At 41.3% G+C, this 15,962-nt stretch overlaps 1 protein-coding gene across 2 annotated transcripts; it reads left to right on the top strand.

Annotated features, from left to right (window-relative positions):
• Positions 1-1,165: 1,165 nt before the first annotated feature.
• Positions 1,166-7,850, top strand: LOC307042388 (uncharacterized protein). 2 transcript variants are annotated; one of them, XR_013809092.1, is made up of 6 exons: positions 1,166-2,467; positions 2,830-3,440; positions 3,728-4,046; positions 4,502-4,556; positions 4,904-5,057; positions 7,247-7,850. XR_013809092.1 is itself a non-coding variant. In XM_079686247.1 (5 exons), the coding sequence occupies exons 1-5, from the start codon at positions 3,430-3,432 to the stop codon at positions 7,371-7,373; spliced, it is 666 nt and encodes a 221-aa protein (XP_079542373.1). In that variant the 5' UTR covers positions 2,938-3,429; the 3' UTR covers positions 7,374-7,850. The 2 variants fall into 2 exon arrangements, 1 of the variants encoding a protein (XP_079542373.1); XM_079686247.1 differs by lacking the exon at positions 1,166-2,467 and having other exon boundaries at positions 2,938-3,440.
• Positions 7,851-15,962: the final 8,112 nt, after the last annotated feature.

Raw genomic sequence — 15,962 nt, 5'->3', positions numbered from 1 at the left:
GTACGGTGGCGTAAGGCGCTCATTTTGCAGCTCATGGTTTCAAAACAGAGATTGGCTGGAATATTCATGTAAAAAAGATGCCATCTTCTGCTAATGCATGTAGACATTTTGGTTCAAATAAGTCAGATGCCTTCACCACAACTGGCTACAACAACTGGCACCATGCTCTTGTAGGCTATAGGCCTACGTGATAAGGGACTGGGAAGGCATGAATCAAGCAAAGAGCATATAGATCCATAGATCTCTTCATTTTGCTCTCAAAGTGCACCAGATTGATGCTTTTAACTTCAATATTTAAAAAATATATATTCCCGGGGGAGCATGCCCCCGGACCCCCCTAGAGGAGGTGAGGACCCCCTTAGAGGGTGTTAGGTCCACTCCGCACTTATAAAAATAGCACTTTACCACTGCACCCTCTCTAATCTCAGATGCACACAGGGAGGCTGTGGCGCAGTGGACTAATAATGCGTTGGTGTTGGGATCAGGAGAGCACAGGTTCAAACCCCACTGCAGTCAGCATGTCGTTGTGTCCCTGGGCATGACACTTCACCCCAAATTGCTCCTGTGGGGATTGTCCACAGTATTGAGTATGTAAGTCGCTTTGGATAAAAGCGTCTAACAAGTGACATGTAATGTAATGTAATGCACCCTGAGTGATTTTGTTCTGGAACCGGGCCTGCCACTCTAAGAAAAATCCGTAAAATGACGGCCAATGTGGTGTAAAATTTTACTGTTTAAGTACTGTAATCGACTTTTACATTACTTTTGCCGTTGAAAACAGCGTTGCCAGGTCTGCTTATTATAAGTTTCCCCCAAGATTTTATTTGAAAATAGCAGGTCTACAAGCTCACAACGCGTCGCGTCGCGGCACGTTGTGATCTGCTATTTTCTAATAGTTGCTGTATAGGTTTAAAGTGCTCATGTGGCCCACTTCACTTCTTTTGGGCTTATTTTCTCTAGACCTTGTGGCTTGTTTGTGTCCCTCACAGAATCTGGCAACACTGGTTGCGCATTGCATTGTGGGTGCTTTTGCACGATAAAAAATATCTGTGGCCGCCATTACAGGAATCCCGCACTGAAAGTGAACCTGAAAGTCTGCTCGGTAGGTTGGTTCATTGTGTTTAATTTGGGAATGGAACCTCATTTCTTAATCAAAAAGGACATTTATGGTAAACATTACATTTGTGTTAATGTTAAATATTTGTTTTATTACGTGTACGTCTGGCAGGTAACTCTCTTCTAACTGGCCCCAGTTAGAATATAGTCCTTAAGCAGTATCCCCCCGTGCAAAAGTTGGCCAGTTCATTGAATTGATAGGTAAAGTTTGTATTTATGGTTAGTTTATTTTCGCAGGTTTGTGTGTTGTTGTTTTATTAGTATCTTTCCAACCTGGCTAACGTTAGCTTCCATTGGCACAGTGTTTTCCCCCCAAACACCGCGGTCAATACAGCTATAATAATATCATATCGACTAATATATATTCGATAGGCTTTGTTGACATTTGAAGGTGTGTGTGTTATGTTGTGGTTACATTTGGATTAAAAGTAGTATTGTAAAAGGCAGCGGGCTAATGTTAGCTTCCATTGGCACAATGTTTTCCCCCCAAACACTGCGGTCAATACAGCTATAATAGTATCATATCGACTAATATATATTCGATAGGCTTCGTTGACATTTGAAGGTGTGTGTGTTATGTTGTGGTTACATTTGGATTAAAAGTAGTATTGCAAAAGGCCGCGGGCTAACGTTAGCTTCCCGTTAGCTTCCATTGGTACAGTGTTTTCCCCCCAAACACTGCGGTCAATACAGCTATAATAGTATCATATCGACTAATATATATTCGATAGGCTTCGTTGACATTTGAAGGTGTGTGTGTGTTATGTTGTGGTTACATTTGGATTAAAAGTAGTATTGCAAAAGGCCGCGGGCTAACGTTAGCTTCCCGTTAGCTTCCATTGGTACAGTGTTTTCCGCCCAAACACTGCGGTCAATACAGCTATAATAGTATCATATCGACTAATATATATTCGATAGGCTTCGTTGACATTTGAAGGTGTGTGTGTTATGTTGTGGTTACATCTGGATTAAAAGTAGTATTGCAAAAGGACGCGGGCTAACGTTAGCTTCCCGTTAGCTTCCATTGGCACAGTGTTTTCCCCCCAAACACTGCGGTCAATACAGCTGCCAAAATCTGGACAAACTTAATGATTATTATCCACTTTCTTCTTACCAGAGAGGTGCGAGGTTGCTCATTCCTCTTAAACACATGCCAACATGGAGCTTGTGAAAGATGTGGTTAAGAAAGCCATACCATCGCTCAGTAGTGATAAGATGGATGCACTCATGGCTAGACTGGTGGAATTAGGAGTTCAATGTGAAGATGACCTGATCCTTGTGGATGCCCCGGACATTCAGGACACTCTGCCACTCATTCAGTGCAGAAGACTCGTTAAGGCTTTCCAAGGAGGTAAGTTTTTTTATTTGTAACCCTAATCTGCACAGTACTGAGGGGTGGACAACACCGACAAAATCAAATATCACCATTATGTATTTATGACTATGTAATGTTAACAGTTGGGTAAGTTCAGTTCATTCTTTAAAATCAGGAAAACACAACAGGTATCACAATATGATACCCAAAATCCTATTCAATAATCTCATATGATATATCAATATATTGCCCAACCCTGTATACTGTCTGTACAAATTCACAGACCCTTAAGGGTCCATTTGTACCCCTGGTGGTCTCCAACGGACATTGAAAACCAGTGTATTAATTAATTAGTAGCATTGGTGATGTGGTTAATTTATGGGGTATGTCATCCATAGATTCACAAGCTGCACCACAGTTCAGAAGCCCTGGCCCTGGCCCTACATCTACACCTCTGCCACAGAGTGATGATCTGTCCCCAACACCACCTGAAGCACCACCTGCCCACTCCCCATCCTGTGAGCCATATTCCATACCATGGCACAAAATGCCCTCAAAGCTCATGGATGTGTTGGGTGAAAAGAAATGGGTAAAGTCGAAAGAAAGACTACAGATGGTTCGGATCGTTGTTGATGATTACCTCCATAAACACCCTGGAAGACCTGGTAGATCCAAGCTGATGGAAATCGCCAAGAACATTGTAGGACAATATCCTCTGTCTTTCAAACAGACAGAGCCCTTTGGAAATATGCCGTTTGCAAAAGATGGTTGTGGTCCTCTCTTTACCCAGCTAGAAAACAGAGTTGAAAATATTAAGAGAACATCAACCCCAGGAAAGAGGCGAGCAGAGGGTGGAGAGGGTGAAGTTCAGCGGAAGAAAAAGTCAAGAAATTCCGATCGTTATGGATGTGTGGAGTGGGATGTTGCTGTAAAGGGAACTGAGAGTAGAGCAGAACTGCTGTCAAAACGAAATGAATTGAAAAGTGCCTTCAAAACCCATGATCCTCAGGTAGGGCTCCAACCATCCATTATGTTCTTGTGTATGTATGGATTACTTTTTGATTGAGTAATTGAGAGGCTAATATTTGAGTTTGATTTATTTTTGGTATATCAATTCAAATTGGTTTTGTATAACTAACAAAAAATAACTGATCTACAAGTTCACAATGGGACTCGTTGTGCGCTTGTATATCAGCTATTTTCACCCGAAATTGATTTATCTGTATTTATATTGATCATTTGTTTTATTATTGATTGAATTTATTAGTTTGATTAACTGTTGCCTCATATCTTTAGGAGTCATCTGTTTCGAAAACTGATGGCTGAAACATATCCCATCCAGCGTGAAACCATCAACGACGGAACCAATGTAAAGGTCCTAAAGGAAGAGTGGCCATTTCTTTTTGAAGCTGCTCACCTGTTTGATCATGCATCTAGACTCCTTGGCTTTTCGTTACAAAACAAGCTGGCACAGGAGCTTTCCAAAAAAGAACCGGGCATCAACAACTTCCTTGACACCAAAGGGATGAAGATGGGTGAAGGTCCAGTACAGCTGATCTGTGGCATTGTGAGATACTTCAAGGAAAACCCTGATCACCTTTTCTGCAAAAATGAGGTACATTTTATGGATTTTAAACCCCACTTTGCGCTGCTGATAATATCGAAATTGGTAAACCATCTCTCCTGGAAACGAAGATAAAAGGAAATCAGTAAAATCCTTGATTTATTTTCCCGACCAGGAGAAAATCCCTCATATAATTATACACTTCCATCCCGGCAGAGCTCCTCTGTCTTGGAGGACCAAATGCTGTCCCCTAATAGAACAAGGTCTTGTAAGGACAGACTTTCCCCCCCTGACCGAAAAGGATTCTGATCCTAACATTAATCGATTATGTTTGTGTAAACAATATTTTTTTATAACTACTATTAACATTATTGTCTATGGTTGCCTGTGATACAGACGCTGGCAGATGGTCTATTTGCCTGCCTGACTGTGTGTTTGCGTACATTGGAAACATAAAATCAACACATTCATATGTGTATCTTTGTTGTTTTATTTTTCGAAAACAGTACTCCGCAGATGCTGAACTCAGCCTCCCCTGTACCCCATGCATCCTAATCAGAGGTTTGTAGTTGAATCATTTTTGCATCCCAGCAAGCTTGGAGATATGTTCTCCATTTGTTCTTAGGTTTACTGATGAGACGATTTGTTGTGATGAAAAGGTATAGAGTTGGTTGATTTTGTTTTGTAAATGGTGCTCAGAACTATGTTGATTAGGGCCAAAATCTTTAAATTTAAGTACACTTGTATGTAAAGTCTGACAAACTAAATGCAGAATACCTTTTCAAAGTATTTGTTGCTTGTTCTTACCATAACCTGTGTTTGGGCTGAGTATGGAAGATTTGGCACGTGTGTACGTTATTATTTTTTTAAATTACTAATACATATTGTTTTTGTGATCTATGTTTAAGGTGACCATCTATTCCAGATTGCTGTTGATCAGGAAGTTGTGAATGACCACATCACCTCCCCCATTGTGGCCCTGAGCTATGCTTTCTGCTTGTTTTATGTCTGCAACATTGAATATCCAAAGGAGATGTCTCTTACCCTGGAATTCATGCAAAGGTAAGCAGCTCATTGTTTTGAAATGTATAAGCTGGGGTATTCAAATTCTGAGACTGAGGGCTTCCCACCAGACAAAGCATGTAAAAAGGTATCCACTCATCGTCCCTTAGATTACTAGCATAGTTGTGCTCAATTCCAGGATGCTTATGGGATCATGATTATTAAATATAATATATATTATATGTTTTGATCCCATTGACACTCTACAATCGAGCCAAGATATTCATTGCTCTTTGACAGGGGTCTTCAATGTTGTTCAGTCCAAGGACCCCTTAGCTGAGAGAGATGAACCAGGGACCCAAATACTGCCTAAAATTGTATTGCAGATTCAACTTTTTCATAGAGTTCATAGACCTGTTTGACAGCACTATCACCAGTGTTGTGTAAAGTTTGTTTGCTTACACATGATCTTTTCTATTGTTTGTTTCATGTTAATGTGTATTATCAAACATATAATCACTTAAACCCTCAATACTTAATAAATGTTCCTATAACACAGGCAGCACATTTTGCAGCTTCCTGTTGAAGGCCCATGCTCTTTCATATAACTTCAGACTACACCAAGTACATAGAAAAGGTCTGTCCTAAGGCATTTGGCATTTATTAGGCTCTGACACTGGGTGATTGGGAAAACATGTACAATATTCCTAACAACTATCTCTGAGCTATCTCTTTAACCAAAGACACACATTTAGGCTATTCTATGTGAGCTGCTTTTGTGACTAATATAACAAAATCCATACCAGGATTCATGCCCCAATGTTAATACTTGTTGTGTAACGTGTACATTTGCACCGAGTGTCACAGTTACCACTCCACTCAACGTTTGACGCCTGTGCTCTTGTTGCAGATGAGCTTAGTGGTTGTGTCACACTTAAGATTGACTGAAATCTGACAAGTAGACTGCGATATTGAAAGTAGCAAATTTAGATGCAGTTTTAATGCAGTGGTTGTATGTGTGAAATCAAAATTGAGCAACTATGTTATCTATTTTGTGACTAAAATGTATATAGACTGTGTACAATCATAATCGATGCAAATAAATCAACCCTCTTTACCTTGGTTGCCTGTAAAGCTGCTGCAATGAAATCTGGACCTCCGTCTTTGTGCACTGGATCACAACTCGCCTATCGTGATTATGTGAATTGGTCTGCATTATGAGAATACAAACAAACATGATCCACCTATAGTATGTAGCCAATAACCAAAACCATTGTGGATTTAGTAACTCCTCCTGTCAAATGTTCACCTGTGCATTTAACAAACTATAACACCGCACACTGTCACCTCTAAATTGTATATGTATGTTTAACAAACACACAACTCCACGATAAATGTAGCAAATACCAAGACATTTTACATATAAAATATAGAGGCTGCTACAGTAGGCTGCTGTAGGCTATGTCACAGTGGTGATTATGACAGGAAAAGTCACTAAATACACTATATAGCCTAGTTTGTCAGCACAAAATAATAGTTTTGTTAATTCATATTGTAAAGGTGCATAATGTTTGTATTCTCAAATGCAAACCTATTACCACCACCGAGGAGTGGTGATCCAGAACGGGTTCAGAGGGACCAGAAAGAGGTCCCACTGTCATTGAAACAATCTTCCCGGACAGCACTGTTTACAACAGACTCGCCGGCCATTTTTGACGGCTCATGTAAATTATATATTTTTTTGTCACAAAATAGACCATTACTCATTGTTCATTAATTTTAGACATACATTTCAGATTAAAAGTTTGTTATCAATCGTCACAACTTCTTTCAGCACTCGTGACTACTAGCGACTACTACTAGCTGTGCTACTCATGCACTGAGTTAACGGTGCCCTGAGATCGTTCATTGCACGTACAGTATATCCACACAAGTCACAGGTGCACGGGTTATGCTGAGATTTCCAGTATAGTATGTTGGTGATGAGCAGACTTTAACAGCACGTTGTCTGAGTTGCTCAGCTTACAGGAGCAAAGTGTTATTGTAGTAGTAGTATTTTGCAACATTAGCTGTAGATGGAAACACACACACGGGCATGGTGGAGAAAACAAATGTATGCTATTTTAGACGGCTCCACTCCTGTAGAGCCACACTACAAGTAGTATCTCAGCTTTGTCTGCATGTTACTCTTTAGTTCAGTTTCATTCATTTAGTTGCATGTGCAGCTAAACATATTTCTGTTTCCTTAGAGTTTTCTTTGGAATGAATCCTGACCGAGGGTCCAAGGCTGAGATGAAGGGGAAGAAACAGCATCACATTCCTCCAAAACTGTCGAAGCTCGTGACTGAGCTGAAGGAATTTGACTGGCACATGTGAGCTTTCCTCAAAGCTCAAAACCGAACTTTTTGGACTGGACTTTTGGACTAAACATACCAACACACACACACTTAAAAAAAAAAAAAGTTTACTTTTTTTTAATTTGTCACTGCATGTTCTCCTACAGGTTGGGGCAGCGCCTGTCAGCGGGGAATGTTGAGTGGGAGGTGTAGGACGGAGTTGCTACATCCTCTTGGAGGGGGCTCCTCCTTCCTCACTGACAGGTGAGCCAGTAGGGTGCAACAGCAGTGGCAAACATTGGGAGGAATTTATAACTACTAATTTGATCTTGAGGCGCACATGTACACACAGCCCGACCTCTAACATCATGGTGTTAAGAAAAAGGTTATTGTTGCTGTTATTTTACATACTTGAATGTATGTTCATGTTAGGGTTTTACAATTGTATGGAAATGTCTTAAAAAAAAAACATTTGTATGGCACTCAGGTAGCGAGGGGTAAAATTATTGCCCACCACCACAGATTCTTTGGGTTCAAATCCCCCATGTTCGGGGGGAGGGAAGTTGGGAGGGTGATATTTGTCACTGCATGTTCTCCTACAGGTTGGGGCAGTGCCTGTCAGCGGGGAATGTTGAGTGGGAGGTGTAGGACGGAGTCGCTACATCCTCCTGGAGGGGGCTCCTCCTTCCTCACTGACAGGTGAGCCAGTAGGGTGCAACAGCAGTGGGAGAAAAGTTCAGTTTTTTCATTTCATCATTAAATGCACTTTATACATTAGCAAAAAGGAAATAAATGCACTTGTATGGAAAAAATGGTATACATTTTGTTCAATTTCTATATATTGTGCTTTATTCAGTTTGCTTGAAAGTGTAATGATTGTTATTTATTTAGGATTAGGATATATATATATTTTTTATCCCAAGATTTAAAAAAAAAGATATTGGGATTAACGGAAGTGTCTGTAAATAGTACATACTAAGGACTGTTAAAATACGGAATTGTCCGTATTAGGATTAACAGAAGTGTCCGTAAATATTACGGACAAAGTCTTGTTAATCTACAGAAATATCCGTTATAAGGTTGACAGAAGTGTCCGTATATGGTACAGACAAAGTCTTGTTAATCTACAGAAATATCCGTTAAAGGGTTGACGGAAGTGTCTGTAGAATAACGGACAATGTCCTGGCAGCAAATTACCAGCACTTTGTCCGTTTTTCAACGGATTTTTTTTTTACAGTGTACACCTTGCGCAAAATGCTACTCCTTCCACATACTTTCAGCTAGACTTCATTCCAACTTTAAAATGATCACAAGACCGCCAGCTATAAAACTTGATCTTCAGATGTTTCATATTTGTTACACTTTTGGAGATATTTAACTTAGTTTGGAGCTTGGTAAAGAGGCTTTCTTCAGATTTTAAAATTAGTGTGTAGGCCTATAGAGTGTGTTGATTTGTGTTGGTTCTCTTGCGTCCAGGAGGGAGTTAAAATAAGAGACAATGTCTCTGAAAAGGTTCAAATTGGTACTTTAATTAAGTAACGTGTTTCTGAAACAAACAGAGCGATACAGGAGACAACAGCTGTTGTTTCGAAGTTGCGGTGGTGAAAAGAGAGCGAGATCACGTTCTCTCCATTTATTGGCTCCTCCTCTCAATTGCGGCTGTGACGTAGGGGATCCGCCCTCCTCTTTCTCCAATGTCCGATATCGCGCATAACAGAGGGTTTAGACGTTGTGTCTTCATTCTCTCCACACGCCTTTTCCCCTCATACACTCATTCCCGACTTTTTATTTAATGCATTTGAATGGCTGTAATCGCTGTTAACGTAAAACCGGAAGTGGTCACTGTTGACAACGGCAATGCCTTTCAATACAGCTTTTCAAAGTAAATTTAATCGGAAATGTTTTCTGAATAAAACAGTTTTAAGCTTACGGCCCGTCCACACAGCAGCGTGCGTTGAAGCTTCAACGCTTCTGCCCATTCACTTTGAATGGGGTGACGTCACGCTTCACCGAACTGCATTGTGGGGAGCGTAGCTACGCGTTCCTCGCGTTGCTCGCGTCAAAAGTTGAGCAATGTTCAACTTTTGGCGCCTCGCAGAAGCGTCAGCCAATGAAATCCCGTTTATTCAAATCTGCCAGTACAAGCGCTAGCCAATCAAACCGCGTTTATGCTGGGAGAGACGACAACGCAGGTCATTTCCTCATATTCCAAAAATGGAGGGAAAATTCATTATAGCGGTAGTGAATCACACGGTGCTGTATGATCAGTCTCTGTTCATCTACCGGGATACAAACCGGAGGAGCCAGGCATGGAGGGAGGCGGCAGAGACAGTGGGTTGAACTGGTTTCACGCCAAGCGGCAAACTCTGGGGAAGAGCTGGGACGCCAATGCGGAAGTGCCTCAAACTGCAGTTCATCTAGTGGCCAGTAAGAGCAGTCTGCAGAAGGGAGCAATTTCCATAGACCCCAATGTTAAAATGCCCAACTTTAGAGCAGAATTAAACATGTTTACATCGTGGTTCAAAAAACCATATTCTCTGTATAGTTAGATACCCCCTTCATGAATATGGATTGGGGGGGTGAATTTTTTCTCAAGTCATCTGTTTAATTAATATTAAGCCTTAAAGCTTTTGCATAAATTAGGGCGCGGTCACTTTGATGGACATGTACATGCCTCACTGTCAGCTAACAGCAACTTGTCCACTCTGCTAGGCTACAACCATAGAGGCTACAACGTTAGTTAGTTGTAGTTACTGTACTTGACCCTTTAGCTATAGCCGTGTTCGTGGTGATTGTGCCTTTTAGGGAATATTGTTACAAATACCGGTCAATTAAAATGTTGTGCTGTGCGCTTGAATGTACTAACAGAACTTCCAAGAAGTCTAAAATGATAATATTATACATGTCCCGTTCGCAGGTGTTTGTGTACTTGGTAGCTTAGCTTGTTACTTATTAGCTAGCTAAGGACGTAACCCTTTATACTATATACATTTTAGTTTATGATTCAGCCTTGGGTAAGACTTTTATAGTCTATGGCTATGACGCCCATAATGCTAAACGGGAGCAAATGTTAATAGGGGACCCAATTATCCCAGTGGTGGCCGCCGGAGCTAACGGAGCCGCAGGGGGCTAGCTCCAGCCGGCGTCCCGGAGCTAGCCCACTGCGGCTCCGTTAGGTCCGGGGCCGGGCGGTGGAGTCCGTCTTTTCTTAACGTGTGAATGACAAGCATTAAGAATAACAAAACATAGCTAATTCTCTTGCAGATTGTCTCATTTGATTATGAATGTAACGTTATATAGGGGAACTATACTGATAGCAGTAACTTGGTATGCACGTATTTCATGTTAGCTTAGCTTCTTAGCCTGAGCTAGCTCTGTTTACTTCCAGTTCGGAGGCAGCAGGTCCCGCCTCGGCTCCGCCTCTTTGCCCTTATTTGGAGCAGGGATTATACTCTGACGTCGCTGTCAAGCCGTTAGTGGCCGACTCCGCCTACTAAGGGCTTCTCGGCAACTCTGCAGAATCCTATGGGTGACGTCACGGACACTACGTCCATTTATATATACAGTCTATGGTTTTCACCTGTTTGGGGATTTTATATCCAGTGTACTTCGTTTTAACATTGCTATTGCTTTGTATGTCGGGGGCGGGAGATTCATGTGATTGGTTGTTGGTCGCGTTGCTTGCAAAAAATCCCCAAGCTTCAGATACGCCCACCGCCAAGCGTCAACGCACGTTGCTGTGTGGACGCTCCGTTACTGTGTGTTTAAGCTAAATTACGTCATTCAATATTGATTTTAATTTCTTACATGTGCCACAGTGACGCGTCCTAAAACCCGGAAGTAAGTTAGCATTTTACAATTTCCGGTTCCTGCGCCAAAAAGCAATGCAATTTCTCCATAGGATTTTGGAAAATAGCTGAGAATAAGGTCTGTGGTTGACACAAATTGAAAAGACAGATCACGTTTTGTTCTACGACATTAAATACATCAGCAGAGACCCCACTGGTGGAGGAGAGCTTGAAATTCGACCAAAAAACGTTTTAAACCTGCCATAAATCCCAAACCCTACACTCCTTGGACATCATTTTTCATGAAAAATGTAGGAAAACCTCTCCTACGTTGAAAAAAAAAAACGTAGGAGAAAAAAAACATTAATTACCCGTCCCCTTGTGTGTTATGAAGGTTTTTCTGCATGTAAACGGTGTGCAGAGTCAAAACCCTCAAAGTACATCCTGTAGCGAGTAAAATTCTAAAACAGAAAATACCTCCCCAAAACGCCTCGTTGGTGAAACGTCATCATGACGTCATTATCCATTTGATTCTTACGAAAGCACGTACCCGGAACTAAATGGGCCAATCCGTGGAGCCGTTACGTTAAGCCCCCACTGATTGGTCCAAATTGACCAATCCACACACACACTCAGTGCAGGCAGCCCTGCTGATTTCTGCTCCCTGCTGCAGGCTGATAACAGACAGTTGGGATTGCGCGAAATTCTCTCTGCAGACCCATTCTGTTGAGGCAGAACCTCTGCTCCGCGAGTTCCTCTATGAGTTTGTTTTTAAAAGAAGGAAAAGTCAAAGCAACAGGATAAGGGTTAAACAATAATCTGCTTTAATGGTAAAAACATACAATATATCACCCAATCACCTAATCACGAAGCACTCTGCAGAGTAGTCTGGGCTCAGGTTCTACCACCGTGTGAGACACGTCTCAGGAACGGCAAGTCAAAAACAAGAGCGCCGATCTTCAAAATTATCAAAATATTTATACACAGGTGGGGAGGAGTTTTATCGCTTGCTCTTCCCTAGCTATTTGTTATTGGCGAGTTCACTTCTGAGCGAGCTAGCCAGTGAGTTGGCAGTGTCCATTGGTCGGTTTCACTTCTGGGCGGGACCCCAGGTAGTGAGTCCGTAGCTGTTGATTCCATCTGTTTCTTCACAGTGTATGTGTATGTGTGTGTGTGTGTGTGTGTGTTTGTCCCTCTGCCCTTAGGCAGATCCCCCAATCAATGATTTGGAGTCATGACAGAGGACTCTTTGACAGGACACATACTCATTCCCCCTAAACATCTTCAACACACACACACATCCTATCATGTATCTTATCACACAACAGTCACATGTTTTTCTTTATGAAAGCCATATTTGTAAATATCCAAACGTCATCGTCTCATGACATCTTTAGGATTAGGTAAATAACAAAGCTTAACTGTTCCCATGGCCTAAGGCCTTCCCTGAACTTCCCTTCACCCCAAAGTCAGCTTACTTTAGAATCAGAAGGACCATTGTCTCTAACTTGTGTGTGACCCAATCATCTCCTGATCTGATAAGAGTCTTGCAGGAAACGCACATTTCAACACCCCAACATCCTTATCGTTTCTTAACTAATGTATGCTGGACATGAATCACTAATTAACAGGACTTTAACTGCATTATATTTTAGGAAAATGTCCTTTGGCTTAATCAATAATAGTTTTAGCACTTAACAGAGGAAGCCAGAGACTCAGGGCCTCTTTAGAGGTCTGGGAACTGCAAAGCAGATGTCAAAGGTCATTTGTATTATGCCTAACCACAGATAGCCAAAAAACCACCCTTTTGATTACACATAAAAGTGGAAGAAAAGACTATTGCGCTATATTTAAAAGAGGAAAAATGTACTTTGTCCCTTCAAATGTAACACACACGAGTATATGAGGTGACATTAAAATAAATATATCACAATTCTCACAGCGTTTATCAACCTATAAACCTGTTTCTTACTCAATATCAAGCCACACTTATTGTTTTTATTTCGGCTGTGACTTTGTGTGTGTTCAGGTTGAGTTTGGCTGTGTATTGCTAAACAAGGAAATCACGGAGGTGGGGGGGGGGGAGCTGCAGCGAGCCGTTTAGTGGAGAAAGTGAATACTGCTGAATACACATACTTTACAGAGATGCTGTATGCGAAATCACTGTGAGTTTGGAAAATTGCAAAGTATTTTTCTATTTTAGTATACCTCAACAATGGAATTATGATCAGTGGAAATGGCCCAGACATGTGACCTTTAATAAAAAAAGGCGCGGTAATGTTATAAGCAGAATATTGTTCAGTGAGAAAAACAGCTGTGTTCTCGGGCTCTCGACTCGAGAGCGAAGGGAAGAGGGCCAGAAACCCTCCTCCAGCTGTTAAATATCCTCTGCTGGCTCCTCCCCGTGGGCCGGTTGACGCTGCTCCGGGCCGGCCCTCCACGTCTTTAATGTCCGTTGTTGCGGATAACAGAGGATTCAGACATTGTACATTCAATATATAGCTAAACACGCCTTTCCTCCTCATATTGTCTTACATGACTTTTCATTTAATAAATTTTTTAACGCTGTAATTCAATACTTTAAAAACACTGGAAATACTTTACGACAGTTATCAATTACGGTAGTCCCGGATATTGTCATATGCTACCCACGTCTGTAAACAAAACGTATTAAAATAAACTGTACCTTCATTTTAATATTCAGCAATAATAATATCTTGTCGTCTATAGTTGTAGTGTTAAAATCAGTAGGTTTCGGTGTGCATCACTCCATGTAATTTCACTTCGAAATTCACCTCTATAGACAAGTTTACGCGCCAAAACACGGGTAGCGCCATAACCCTACACAAATGCACTTCATTTCCGCCGGAAGTCTTTTGCACAGCGTCTGTCGGTGTAAACCGGTGTAAACAGTCAGAGGGGCACTGGTGTAAACACAGCGATTTCGATGCTAACAGTGATGCTAGCTTGGGAACACGATTCTACTTCTTTGACTGGAGATGGCGTTACTCTCCCCCACCCGAATTCAGTGCAAAACTGGGAGGATAACATGACGACGTGGCCCAGCATAACGTACAGCAAAATTTGCTCCTACTTCGTTCAATCCATGGCAATAGATGGAAAAGCAATGGACAGTCTGAAGGCATATCATAAGGCTGCGCACATTCTACTTTGCCCACATGCTCCCGAAAATTGTTGACGATTTTGTTGAGGGAAGGTTACAGTTCTGCAGTAAATATCTCAGCATTTTAAAACCAAAATAAACTGCCTTATTTAGGTCATGCCCACAGGAGCCAACAGTTGTCTGTTGTTTACATAATGCACAATTTACATGATCTCTTTATGCTGTGCAATATATCATATGTGCCTGTACTGTTTGAGTGAAAATAAAGTTTGATGTAATTTAATTTCATTATTGCACTGTTATTGCATTATTGCATTTCATATGTTCCTTAGAGTGCTACAATTTCTTTTAACACAGTTCATCATTCATATTAAGCTCATACTGTACATAAATAACACTGAATGAATTAATTGTTGAGAGGAAACTAAAGAAATGGCTTCAACAAGAAAGATCACATGTTTAATCCTAACAGGTATTACAAATTAAAATATAAAAGCAGCCCACACAATTACATCACTATGAAAATATTCATATATAATATTAAAAAATACAATGCATGCAGTATTTGTTGTGTTTATCTGTATTTAATGAACAACATGGCTGGGTGCTGGGTGCTGGTTTGTGGTCGTAGCACTCTCTATCTAACCACTCGTTCAGGTGCTTTCTCGAGTGATTGCAACCAACTACCGCACACGTAGTTCCCGAACCACTTTTCTTCATGTTGTAATTGTTATATCCTCTTTGTCTCTGCGATATCAGTGCTTTGTCGGCACAACGGAGCTAGCTAGCAAAACAAACCCAGTCCGCCAAAACGGAAGTGCATTGCATCGAAGGGAGGAGTTCAGGATGTAGAGCGGAAACGGCTCAATAACTTGTGTATAGGGAAAGCAATATTAGCCACATTCTAAATACTAACCGGAGATGAAGGTTTTTCAGAATAAAAGCTTTACATCAGACATTGTGCACGAGAACTTCTGGTTTTTCAGTATAAAACAGCATTTAAACTGACGGTATGTTTAAGCTACATTATGCCATCAAAACATTGATTTTAATTTCTAACAATGACCAGCGGCTGAGGGCCTAGATGGTTTGGATAAGAGATGCCCGGTCTAGCTGCTGTGGACGCTGCGCTGATGCAGGAGAAATGGCTCTAATAGTGTTCTGAGAATGCCCCCAAAATACGCGGGATGTTCTGAAAGAATTTCTGGAACCAGAACGCCCCAGTATGTTCCCTAGTTAAATTATTTAATGAGGCCGGCGGCTTGACTAGCAAAGTGAACGTGGTAGGTTTAGAAACCTGAACCTCCAAACCGTAAGGCCATGTCGGGCTCTATGGAGAGGTATTCATCTAACTCGGTTCTACGTGTGGGATAGACTGAGCAGATGACTTCGCGGTAAAGGGAAAATGCTAAGGCGAACTCTGCAGGGGTTAAGTCCTTAGACCTCAGAGGTGATGGGTTGCGAAGCTGGACTAAACCGAAGCTGGTCTGCATTTCCCTGGGCTGGCTAGTGTCGATGATTGATGGCTGTAGTAGCTGAGCTAAATCTACGTAATTAGAGAGGAGAATTGTTATGATCTTTGTAAGCTCGCGGAAAAAGGTAGGACCCAAATGCAGACTACAAAAGCAGAAAAAGGTTTAGAAACAAAAAGCGAGCTTTATTTAAAAGCTGATAAGAAAACATGGCATGAATCAAAACGGTGGCTCAGGAAAACAAT

This window comes from Notothenia rossii, assembly GCF_949606895.1.
Source record: "Notothenia rossii genome assembly, chromosome: 6".
NCBI lineage: Eukaryota > Metazoa > Chordata > Actinopteri > Perciformes > Nototheniidae > Notothenia > Notothenia rossii.
The sequence above is the reverse complement of the archived record's forward strand: the minus strand, read 5'-3'. Positions and strand labels throughout refer to the sequence as shown.